The following is a 13,147-nucleotide window of genomic DNA, read 5'->3' as shown; positions in this document are numbered from 1 at the left end:
TGCTCCATCCCAGGCAACATCCAGATCTCAGTCAGCTGCGTTTCATGTTGAAAAGGAATGGGGCGGGGCGGGGGGGGGGGGGGGGGGGGGTGGCGGATGGTCGCAAGATTTTAATTGATTTTTGGAGGACTGGCAATAGGGGTCATTTTTGTTTGGCTGATCTAAGGAGTTGGCTTAAACTAACACTGACCTTGCGTTCACTTCTGGTGGTGCACACAACCCGGCAGAATTCATCAACTTGAAGGTGAAGTGGGGTTTGGGAGGGGTGGAGGGTGGTAGGCAGTATCAGCAGGAGTTTTCTTTGCCCACTTGTATGGATAGAAATAGAGATGGCCCAGTGGTATTATCGCTAGACTATTAATCCAGAAACTCAGCAAATGTTCTGGAGTCCTGGGTTTGAATCCCACCATGGCAAATGGTAGAATTTGATTTTTTTTAAAATCTGGAATTAAGAACCTACTGATGACTGTGAAACCATTGTCGATTGTTGGAAAAACTCCTCTGGTTCAGTAATGTCCTTCAGGGAATGAAATCTGCCGTCCTTACCTGGACCAGCCTACATGTAGCTCCAGAGCCACAGAAATGTGGTTGACTTTCAAGGACCCTCTGAAATGGCCTAGCAAACCACTCAGTTCAAGGGCAACTGGGGATGGACAATAAATCCTGGCCAACCAGTGACACCCATGTCCCATGAACGAATAAAAAAATTTTCACTGCAGTGCAATCACCTCAAGAAGACAGCCACAGCCACCCAAAGGAGAGCACTGCTATTGCTGCAAAAACAAAATCTGTTGGTTAACATGCAGCAATAGAAATAAAATGCCTGTAATTCAATTAGTAGAGGCGACATCACTGCACAGCAATTAATATCCCTGCGCAGTGTGTGACGCATTTGAAAAACATATCCGTGGATGGCAAATTCTACAAAGCGTGTGGCATTTCTTTTTTGCCTATTATCATAACCCTCCCCGGATGTTTAATGCACACAGTACAATATGATGCGCATACTGCAGGCTGCCTCCTGAGCAAATCTCAATGCGTACAGCGCTGCCCTGTGCGTGCAGGCGCGCGCGCTGATTGATTGACAGGTGGGCCGGGGAGGGAGCTGTCCACCGCCGCGGGTGCTGAAGCCGGAGGAAGCGGCTGCTCAGGCAGGGTGCAGGAGGTAGGTGCCCGGCCACCCGGGGACCAGGGGAAGCGGCGATGGTGAAGCGCAAGAGCTCAGAAGATGCGGAGCGGGAGTGCGGCCGGGGCATCCCCCTCTCCGTCCAGACCTTCCTGTGGAGGCAGACCAGGTGAGGGCAGCCGCGGCGATCGACTGCAAAGCCAGCCCCGGGCCGGCCCGGGCCTCCCACCCTCAGCCCCACCGGCCGGAGCTAGAGACCGTCCTCCGGGTTGGGCGGGTTAGGGGCTGGTGGTGAAGGGAGATGATTTACTCCAAATTATCACAACTCAGAATGGGGCCATTCAGCCCATTGTGCCTGTGCTAGCAACTTTTATCCCGTTTAAATGTTAATACCAAACCTGCCTCCTCCAGCCTTTCAGGGAGAGTGCATTCCAGATCCTAACAACCTGTTGCATAAAGACATCTTTAAGTCACTTTGGGCTTGCTTTTAATTCTGGAAGCTAATGGGTTTGAGTGAGTTAAGATTTCGTTTATTAATAAATGTATAAACACAGAGATTAGCTAACCTGTTGGATTCCCTTACTCCCCTGTATGATGTGTGAACCAGGGTTTGAAACTCAGTACATACTGGCGATGATCATTTAGCTGCAAAGATGGGAGGTGTTGTCTGGGCCTTGCTGATCCATCCACTGCTCTGAATATATTTCTTCTTTGCCAGTTTTTAAGATGACTCCATGAAAACCTCAGGAATCTCTGAATCCTGACAAAGCACCTAAGTGAGGGAGGAAGGGCAATATAAACGAGGGTAGGGAAAGGCAAAGAGAGAGAGAGATAGCGCGCAACATCAACTGGAGAAGGGAGAGGTGTGGATGAAATCAAAATGGGGGATGAAAAAAACAGTACAAACTGGAGTGAAAGAAAAATACAAACGAGTGAGAAAAATATGGAGTAAAAAGGAAGCATAAACTGTGAGGAAGAGAGAAATACACAAAATGGGAAGAAGAGAGAGAAAAACACAAGCTGGGAGAGACAGTAATACGGAGTGAGGGGAAAGAGGGATATGAGAGAAAAACAAAGCGAAGGGGAAGGAGGAGAGAGAGAGACGCACACAAACTAATTGAGGTAGGGAAATAGAGCAGTTAAAATAAACCGGAGTAAGGGAGAGTTCATGTTAGCCTGTAATATGCAGTTGGATAAAGGCCCAGATTTTATAATCATCAGCAAAAGAATGTTACTTGCCAGCATATCAAGAAAAAACGTCCACAAAACTTTACTGTGCTCGAGATCACACACTTCTGGCATGGTGGCACAGTGGTTAGCATTGCTGTCTCATAGTGCCAGGGACCTGGGTTCGATTCCTGGCTTAGGTCACTGTCTGTGTGGAGAGTGCACGTTCTCCCAGTGTCTGCATGGGTTTCCTCTGGGTGCTCCAGTTTCCTCCCACAGTCCGAAAGATGTGCTGGTTAGGTGCATTGGCCATGCTAAATTCTCCCTCAGTATATCTGAACAGGTGCTGGAGTGTGGTGACTAGATAATTTTCACAGTAACTTAATTGCAGTATTATTGTAAGCCTACTCATAACTAATAAATAAACTTTCCATTTTTCCAACATCAGTTTGATTTCAACTCCTTTTATAGGGAATCTGTTCTGTCTGTGAAAATGTTATCCACAGGAAGGCAGATCAGATTGAAGATTCCTCACAAATCAAACCAAAATCAGGATTTAAATTATTGTATAGAAAGCGAGATAAAGATTGGGTCATAAAGAGGGGATTATGGACACACTTGAATAGCAAAAGTTCATGCCTTAATGATGGTTTATGTGTTGATTATATATCTGCGACAATTGCTGTGAAGGATCAGGGTATCTCCGAGAAAGGGCAACACAAACTGGGGGAGGAGAGGTAAAGAGAGAGAGAGCACCATAAATTGGAGAAAGGAGATAATAGAGAAAACTACAAACTAGAGCGAAGAAAAGAAAAATACAAAGGGGTGAGCAAGAAAGAGAAAGAAAGGAAGGAGAAAAGCACAAACTTCCAGAATTTACACTTAAATGTGCATTTGTACACCATAGAAGTTGATCTTAGCCATATCTACTAATAATAATGAATGCTGTTAGACGAGCAACACCTGGGCCATTCTCTTTTATGACAGAGATTGAGTGCTTCTCTGTGAGAAATTAGATCAGCTTCCTGAAGGTTGAGCTTCAGTGGTGGGTGTGGGAGTTAATGAATTGAATTGGGTTTGGTTTAAAACTTGTTCTTTGTTGTTAAAATTGTATGAAAACTTGCATCAGGTATTTCTTATATCGATGATGTTTTTGCTGAACCAAAGGTTCTCACTTTTTAATTGCAGTTAACGCTGTAAAAATACCACAGCAATACTTCATATTTAAACATGAATTCCCCTTAAATCTTCAATTCTTTTACGTTGTTTCTTTGATTTATAAATTATGTTATTCATCTCACTTTAAAACAAAAGGTCAAATATTTTACTCAGGACTTGGTGATGTTGAGATACTTAACTCAGGTAAATAAAATAAACATATCAACATTGGCAAATATCAGGCAATCAAATGGCAGATCTTTAAGCATTAGGAGTGGTTTCGTGTGATTGAATGTTATATGACCAAATCTCTGGGAACATGTCAAACCAAAGTTGGCAACTTTAAAATGAACCTTAATTTGATTTAAAAATCTTACAGATGCAGAAGATTCATAGGAAATATGAGTGAATTCCTAATTCTAGACTGTATGCATCTTCACTGTCAACTAGCAAAGACTACCTAAGCATAACCGTCATATATTTACTAGCACTGCCAATAACTCTGCTTTCATCAAGACAAGATGGCAGGAACTGAAAATATGCCTTTTGTATTGAAACTGCTTTTAAGAAATATATTTAATTCATGTTTAGAATGCAGATCTATTTGCAGGGTACCCATTTGTCGAGAAACACCTTTAAATTAATAGCTGGAGAACAAGATAAGAACTTATTTTAGATATAGAGGGTGGGATTTTCCAGCCACGCTCGCCCCAAGACCAGAAATTCCCATCGAGGTCAACGGACCTTAGCACGGCCCGCCAAATTTTCTGCCCCACCCGCTACGATTCCTGTGGTGGGTGGGACAGGAAACTTCTGCCCAAAGTGTTTGTTTAAGCAGAGCTAATGCATTTGTGTTTACTTAGTTTCCCCCTGGGGTTTCAGAGTAGAGTTTTGATTAGGTTGATTGACAGAGTCATGTGGTTAATGGGAGGAGCTAGGCTTGCAGGAAAAAAAAGTTTCAGTTTCATTTTAAATACAGGCTGATATTGTCTAGGCTGCCAGAAGAAACAGGTGTCTCCCTGTTTCTTTCTGCAGAGGTGCTTTGAAAGCTCCAGGATTGTTAGCCTAAGGCAAGCAAGTATGCCTGTGTTTTGCTAACTAATTTTAAGTCTGTAAAAGGAATATTACTTGAATTGGAATTCATAACGATAGGTTAGCAATTAAGGATTGTATCTTGTCATGTTTATGTTTTGTTCAGTTGTTAAAAGTTAAGCTAATTCATTTGTTATAGTTAAACTGTGTTGTTAAATAAAGTTTGTTTTGATAAAAACTTCCCAATTTGTCAGTAGCAGTCAGCCTGGAGTGAAACATCTTATCCTTGCACTAGTGCCAAAATAAAAAATTGTTGGGACCTATAAGACCATAAGACACAGGAGCAGAATTAGGCCACACGGCCCATTGAGCCTGCTCTGCCATTTAGTCATGGCTGATATTTTTCTCATCCTCATTCTCCTGCCTTTTCCCCATAACCCCTGATCCCTTGTTAATCAAGAACCTATCTATCTCTGTCTTAAAGACACTCAATGACCTGGCCTTCACGGCCATCTGCGGCAAAGAGTTCCACAGATTCACCACTGTCTGGCTGAAGAAATTCCTCCTCATCTCTGTTTTAAAGGATCATCCCTTTAGCCTGAGGTTGTGCCCTCTGGTTCTAGTTTTTTCCTCCAAGTGGAAACATGCTCTCCATGTCCACTCTATCCAGGTCTCGCAGTATCCTGTAAGTTTCAATAAGATCCCCCCTCACCCTTCTAAACTCCAACGAGTACAGACCCAGAGTCCTCAACCGTTCCTCATACGACAAGCTCTTCATTCGAGGGATCATTTTTGTGAACTTCCTCTGGACTCTTTCCAAGGCCAGTACATCCTTCCTTAGATATGGGGCCCATAACTACTCACAATACTCCAAATGGGGTCTGATCAGAGCCTTATACAGCCTCAGAAGTAAATCCCTGCTCTTGTATTCTAGCCCTCTCGACATGAATGCTAACATTGCATTTGCCTTCCTAACTGCCAACTGAACCTGCACGTTAACCTTAAGAGAATCATAAGAACATAAGAACATAAGAAATAGGAGCAGGAGTAGGCCATCTAGCCCCTCGAGCCTGCCCCGCCATTCAATAAGATCATGGCTGATCTGACGTGGATCAGTACCACTTACCCGCCTGATCCCCATAACCCTTAATTCCCTTACCGATCAGGAATCCATCCATCCGCGCTTTAAACATATTCAGCGAGGTAGCCTCCACCACCTCAGTGGGCAGAGAATTCCAGAGATTCACCACCCTCTGGGAGAAGAAGTTCCTCCTCAACTCTGTCTTAAACCGACCCCCCTTTATTTTGAGGCTGTGTCCTCTAGTTTTAACTTCCTTACTAAGTGGAAAGAATCTCTCCGCCTCCACCCTATCCAGCCCCCGCATTATCTTATAAGTCTCCATAAGATCCCCCCTCATCCTTCTAAACTCCAACGAGTACAAACCCAATCTCCTCAGCCTCTCCTCATAATCCAAACCCCTCATCTCCGGTATCAACCTGGTGAACCTTCTCTGCACTCCCTCCAATGCCAATATATCCTTCCTCATATAAGGGGACCAATACTGCACACAGTATTCCAGCTGCGGCCTCACCAATGCCCTGTACAGGTGCATCAAGACATCCCTGCTTTTATATTCTATCCCCCTCGCAATATAGGCCAACATCCCATTTGCCTTCTTGATCACCTGTTGTACCTGCAGACTGGGCTTTTGCGTCTCATGCACAAGGACCCCCAGGTCCCTTTGCACGGTAGCATGTTTTAATTTGTTTCCATTGAGATAGTAATCCCATTTGTTATTATTTCCTCCAAAGTGTATAACCTCGCATTTCTCAACGTTATACTCCATTTGCCATATCCTCGCCCACTCACTCAGCCTGTCCAAATCTCTCTGCAGATCTTCTCCGTCCTCCACACGATTCACTTTTCCACTTATCTTTGTGTCGTCTGCAAACTTCGTTACCCTACACTCCGTCCCCTCCTCCAGATCATCTATATAAATGGTAAATAGTTGCGGCCCGAGTACCGATCCCTGCGGCACGCCACTAGTTACCTTCCTCCAACCGGAAAAACACCCATTTATTCCGACTCTTTGCTTCCTGTCGGATAGCCAGTCCCCAATCCACTTTAACACACTACCCCCAACTCCGTGTGCCCTAATCTTCTTCAGTAGCCTTTTATGGGGCACCTTATCAAACGCCTTTTGGAAATCCAAAAACACCGCATCCACCGGTTCTCCTCCATCAACCGCCCTAGTCACATCTTCATAAAAATCCAACATGTTCGTCAAGCACGACTTTCCCCTCATGAATCCATGCTGCGTCTGATTGATCGAACCATTTCTATCTAGATGCCCTGCTATCTCCTCTTTAATAATGGATTCCAGCATTTTCCCTACTACAGACGTTAAGCTGACCGGCCTATAGTTACCCGCCTTTTGTCTCCTTCCTTTTTTAAACAGCGGCGTAACATTAGCCGTTTTCCAATCAACCGGCACTACCCCAGAATGCAACGAGTTTTGATAAATAATCACTAACGCATCTACTATTACCTCTGACATTTCTTTCAATACCCTGGGATGCATTCCATCCGGACCCGGGGACTTATCCACCTTCAGTCCCATTAGTCTACCCAGCACTGCCTCTCTGGTAACATTAATTGTATTAAGTATTTTAAATCTTAAACAATGACTCCCAAGTCCCTTTGTGTTTCTGATTTCCTAAGCATTTCCCCATTTAGAAAATAGTCTATGCCTCCATTCTTCCTTCCAAAGTGCATAACCTCACACTTTTCCACATTGCATTCCATCTGCCACTTCTTTGCCCACTCTCTTAACCTTCTGCAGCTCCTCTGCTTCCTCAATACTACCTGTCCCTCTACATATCTTTGTATCTTTTGCAAACTTGGCAACAGTCCTTCAGTTCCTTCCTCCAAATCGTTAATGTATATTGTGAAAAGTTGTGGCCCCAGCACCGACGCCTGAGGCACACCATTAGTCACTGGCTGCCATCTTGAGAAAGACCCCTTTATCCCCACTCTCTGCCTTCTGCCAGTCAACCAATTCTCTATCCATGCCAGGATCTTACCCTTAACATCATGGGCACTTAACTTATTTAACAGTCTCCTATGTGGTACCTTGTCAAAGGCCTTCTGGAAACCTAAATAAATCATGTCCACTGGTTCTCCTTTATCTAACTTCCTTGTTACCTCCTCAAAGATCACTAACAGATTTGTCAGACATGACCTCCCCTTGACAAAGTCGTGCTGACTCTGTCCTACTTTATCATGCACTTCCAAGTACTCTGCGATCTCATCTTTAATAATGGACTCTAAACTCTTGCCAATGACCAAAGTCAGGCTAACCGACCTATAATTTCCATCTGCTGCCTCCCTCCCTTCTTAAACAGCGGTGTTACATTAGCTACTTTCCAGTCCCCTGGTACCCTCCCTGCCTCCAGTGATTCCTGAAAGATCATCACCAATGCCTCCACCATTTCCTCAGCTATCTCTTTTAGAACCCTGGGGTGTAGTCCATCCGGTCCAGGAGATTTATCTACCTTCAGATCTTTCAGTTTCCGCAGAACATCTCCTTAGTGATGGCCACTACACTCACCTGTGCCCCCTGACTCTCCTGGATCTCTGACATTCCACTGGTGTCTTCCACTATTCAGTTCCTCTGCCATTGCTTTGTTTCCTATTATTACTTCTCCAGCCTCATTTACCAGTGGAGCAATGGCTATTTTTGCCTTTTATATATTGAAAAAAATATATCTAGTCTGGCTTCGTAATATACCTTGGGATTTCTGATCTGCTACTCTAACAAAAATTGGGGGTTCTTTTCCAAGATTAACGCTATAAAATGGTGGGTGTTGAGAATTGATGTTTTCTTTTCAGTTGTTGGTTAGTTTAAATAGGGAGTGCCTTGTAGAAAAATGGCTCTTTCAGTGGCTAAAATTTCCTGACTTTGGAAGAGGTCACTCAGAGTGGCTTACAAAAAGTGGTTAAAACAAAGCTTTTGGATTTGGCAAACAAATTACGGTTCACTGTACGTCAGAGGGTGAGAAAGGTAGAGATAATTACAGCAATAGCTCAGCATTTATATTTGCCGTGAACACAGTCTGAATAATTGGAAATGACTAAAATTCAATTACAGATTAAACAGCTTGAAGTAGAGGCAATGGCAAGGGAAAAGGAAAGAAAATAGCCCTTGTAGAAGAAAAAGAAGAAGAATTGAGACAGTTTGAAATTTGTAATTAAAAGCAAAAGAGAGAAAGAACTTCAGGAATTGGAAAGAAAACTTTAAGCTGAAATGGTACAAATGTAAAAGTTTAAAACTGCGAGAGGAGCAGCAAAATGGCAGATGGTTTTGAATTGGTTCATAAATTTGGGTTTCAACATTAATTTCAATCTGTGAATGATAGAAACCGGGGAAAAGAGAAATTCTCAGCTGTTCAAAGCAAAGGAGATCTCATTGGAGATAGTAAAGATGGTTTACCTCAGGTTAAAAGGGAAACCTATGAGGGTGGAAGAGAAATAAGAAACCTTAGATGTTTTCATTGTGATAAAGTCAAGCACATGAAGTTGCAGTGTTGGTGGCTTAAGAAATGCACTGGAAAGACAGATGTGGTCAACCAGGATAAGCCTGTGGGGTTTGGTAAGTGACAAAGGAAACCATGGTTGAAGCTAAAGACATGAAAAAGAATGTGCAACCTGTTCAGGGGCTGGTTGATAAGCAATTGGCGGATCTCTTTAAATAATTTATTCATTTGGGTAAGGTTTACTCGTGTACCAGGAGGATGAGTAGGTTTAAAAATTAAAATTTTAAGGGCTACATGATCAAGCCAATCTTTAATGGTGAGAGATGAGGAGATCATAGAATCATAGAAACCCTACAGTACAGAAAGAGGCCATTCGGCCCATCACGTCTGCACCAACCACAATCCCACCCAGGACCCACCCCCATATCCCTACATATTTTACCCGCTAATCCCTCTAATCTACACATCCCAGGACACTAAGGTGCAATTTTAGCATACCAATCAACCTAACCCGCAAATCTTTGGACTGTGGGAGGAAACCGGAGCACCCGGAGGAAACCCACACAGACACGAGGAGAATGTGCAAACTCCACACAGACATTGACCCAAGCCGGGAATCGAACCCAGGTCCCTGGAGCTGTGAAGCAGCAGTGCTAACCACTGTGCTACCGTGCCGCCCGAGATATGTATTTTGGAAGGAGTATTGCCAGAAAAGGTGGAAATACGTGAACTTAATATTAAAAAGATTAGTGTTCCATTATGTAAGGTAAGGTTGGAGAGTCTGGTGAAAAGTGGGGAAGTGGTGGTAGGAGTAATCGAGAAATTACCTTTTTCAGGGCTACATTTTACCCTGGGTAAGAAAAAGCTGGATCACAGATGGGAGTGATACCTGCTGTGGTTGAAAAGCCAGATATGGACTGCCAATTGTTGCAAAGGTTAAAATGCAAAGGCTAAAATGATTTGACCATTAAGGTGAACTCAGACTTTGGAAGACCAGTTCATTAGAGTAGCTCTGCTGCAAGCTCTTCATCCTGCCCATTAAGTAAATCAGCCTCTAGGACCATTAAAAATAGCCATTAGGTGAATGTGAAGTGAATTGAAAGAACATTGGCTGGGATTTTTTCAGATGCAAACGACACCATGGGTGCAAAATCTTACGAGTGGTCAAAAACGAGATCTCGCGATGCTATCGTCCTAAGCCCCCACCAGTGATGTAACACAGTTCACACTTGGGAATGTCAGGGATCTCATTTGAATTCATTATCATATCAGTGGCAGGCAGTCTCCACTAACCACCCCCCTCTCTGCAACTTCCCACACCAGCGGGGTTTACAACTGGTTTTCAAAAATGTGAACCTGGCAACCTTACTTTCGAGGGGGAGATTGGAGGCAAGCACTCAGATCACCACAATCCACCACAGAGCCCATGGGGAGAGGGGGCACCAGACTGGAGAGCTCTGGAGGGGGTGGGAGGGGGAAGGCGGGTGTAGTGGAATTCAAAGAGGTCAACCCTAGAGCAGGACACTGGGTTTATTGGAGGCCAAAGAGGTCAGTCCCAGAGCAGGCCATTGGATGTTGTGGAGGCCAGAGAGTTCAGCCGCAGAGTGGGGCACAGGGTGTACTGGAAGCTGAAGAGATCGATCAGTCCCAGAGTGGGGCACCAGGGGGTATGGAGGCCAGAGAGGCAGAGAAGGAATACCAATCTGGCGGAGAGATGAAGGTTGCTGGAATTGGCACAGGGAGCAAAGGACAATGCTCATGAGTGAGGTTGGGGGGCGATTGTGAGAAGGGCTACCCTTGGCATGACTCTGAAAAGTTAAAGTTTATTTATTAGTCACAAGTAGGCTTACATTCACACTGCAATGAAGTTACTGTGAAAATCCCCTAGTCGCCACACTCCAGCGCCTGTTCAGGTACACTCAGGAAGAATTTAACATGGCCAATTCACCTAACCTGCACATCTTTGGACTGTGGGAGGAAACCGGAGCATCCGGAGGAAACCCACACAGACACGGGGAGAACATGCAAACTCCACACAGACAGTGATCCCAGCTGGGAATTGAAGCCAGCTCCCTGGCATTGTGAGGCAGCAATGCTAACCACTGTGCCACCATGCCGCCCTGATGGGGAGTGAGGTGGGTTTAGTGACAAGACGGCAACAAAACCACTATTAAGCTCACCCACCCTGAGGCTGGAAACCACAGCTGAAAGGCCTGTGCCATCTTTAATGGTGTGGAGATGCCGGCGTTGGACTGGGGTGAACACAGTAAGAGTTTTAACAACACCAGGTTAGGACTTTAACCTGGTGTTGTTAAAACTCTTACTGTGTCCATCTTTAATGGCCCAGGCACTGAGATGGGTGCGTGGGTGTTGACAATTATTTGGTTGGGGGGGGGGGGGGGGGGTGCGTATGATGTAGGTGGATGCCAGTGATGTAATCCGACCCTATTAACTTTGATGTGGACCCCTGACACCAATGAGTTTCATATGGCAGTCCATGCTTACCATATGAGGAACCCAACTATTAACATATCTTAGCTTTGACAGATGAGCCAATTATGCCCACCCACTTAATTCTGATGTATGTTAGTGATTGATATCTACTCACGAGTTAACCCTTTGCATGATAAGCTCCCCATTGAATAAACTCCAAGGCTTGCCTTCAGCATTCGCTGAGAAGGCAAGCAGATGTACTGCAGCTGAGACTAGAGCCAAATGTTTCAACATGGGTTGTTGTAGTCACATCCTCACAGGACATTCCCCTCGCACAAGGGCTTTCAGTTCACCCATGAGCCTGATGCACTGGCTTTTCATGAGACCTGAAGCCTCAAGAGAGTTTCCAAAGTACATGCCCATCTGTTCTGCTGTGTGGGGAGAGGCCCATGGAGGGTCTTGGCCAGTGTGGGAGATTGTAAGGGATCAGAGCTCGGTGTGATGGCTACACAGCAGTCACTGACCATCAGAAGGATGGTCTCAGGATTGGCTGGGCAATAGTTCAGGCCTGGACAGGACTCCTCAATGTTCACTTATTCTCTTAAGTTAGTAGGGAGATGCACAATTGGAGCCAGTAGAGTTGGTAGTAATCCTTCTCACCGTGAGGCAAAAGAGTTGACACCAGCATCAACGTGTGACTCCCTGGAGGCAGGATCCTGAGGAGGAAGAAATGGTAGGGCCTGCTCAGCTACTGGTGGCTGGGCTACAGAGAGTGACCACTCGGAGATGACATAATTGGCTGACGTTCTTGGAGATGAGTGAGAACCAGTGCAGGAGGAAACTCCTAATGTCCAGGGACACAGTCGCTCACCATTGCCAGGTTCTTCAAGAGTTGGCATCTGTTGTGGGGAAATTTTAAAAGGTGGCCAATTGCATCTTAAACTAAGACAATTCAAAACTCACAAGGCAAATATCTCTGTGCAAAAGACGTAACAAAATTGATTAAACATAAAACATAGAACAAGACAATATAAAAGTACAGCTAACCAGAGTCTCACAAAGGGTTAAATAGCTCTGGAACAAAGCAACAGAATCTCTCTGAAAGATTTGAAGTGCAGAGTCAAAACAAATCAATTATAGTTTTTTCTAATCAATAATTGCACCTTTCATTAGCTGAAAATCAATTTCATTTAACAATGGTACATCAATATAAATCTCTGTCAAGTACCTCAGCCAACCATATGATACTTAATAGCATGGTGATATTTTATTCATCCTTCTCAGTCCAGACGTAATCTCTCCTCTTGGCACTAACTACATCCCTGTTCCCTGCTACCGTCATGTCAAAGTGGACGTTCCCACCGGCTCACTGCCAAGTTGAATAGACATGTGTCCCTGCGTCCAGGGGCATATCTATCCTTGTGGCTGGGCAGTGAATGCATCTATTCATTAAAGTTGCAACATATGTTCCCTTGTGGAATCCTCCTGATAGGACTGCTGTTGACTAATAGGTTAGTGTGGCTTTTGCTACCAAATAAACCTGTTGGACTTTAGCCTGGTGTTGTTAAACTTCTTACTGTGTTTACCCTAGTCCAATGCCGGCATCTCCACATCATGACTAATAGGTTCCCAGACCTTTGGCTTTAAACTAATGACTTTTACCACCATGCCTTTCGGTAACTGAGCTTGACCAAA

General features: G+C 44.5%; 1 protein-coding gene across 1 annotated transcript in view; it reads left to right on the top strand.

The window, feature by feature from the left end:
* The first annotated feature begins 1,203 nt into the window (after positions 1-1,203).
* The window catches only part of unc80 (unc-80 homolog (C. elegans)), a 505,340-nt gene continuing 493,396 nt past the window's right edge, over positions 1,204-13,147 (top strand). The window contains exon 1 of the mRNA XM_078227718.1: positions 1,204-1,295. Coding sequence (XP_078083844.1) covers positions 1,204-1,295 — 92 coding nt within the window. The remainder of the gene's footprint in view (positions 1,296-13,147) is intronic.

Source organism: Mustelus asterias, chromosome 14 (genome assembly GCF_964213995.1).
Source record: "Mustelus asterias chromosome 14, sMusAst1.hap1.1, whole genome shotgun sequence".
NCBI lineage: Eukaryota > Metazoa > Chordata > Chondrichthyes > Carcharhiniformes > Triakidae > Mustelus > Mustelus asterias.
This window is presented reverse-complemented; position numbering and strand designations above follow the sequence as displayed.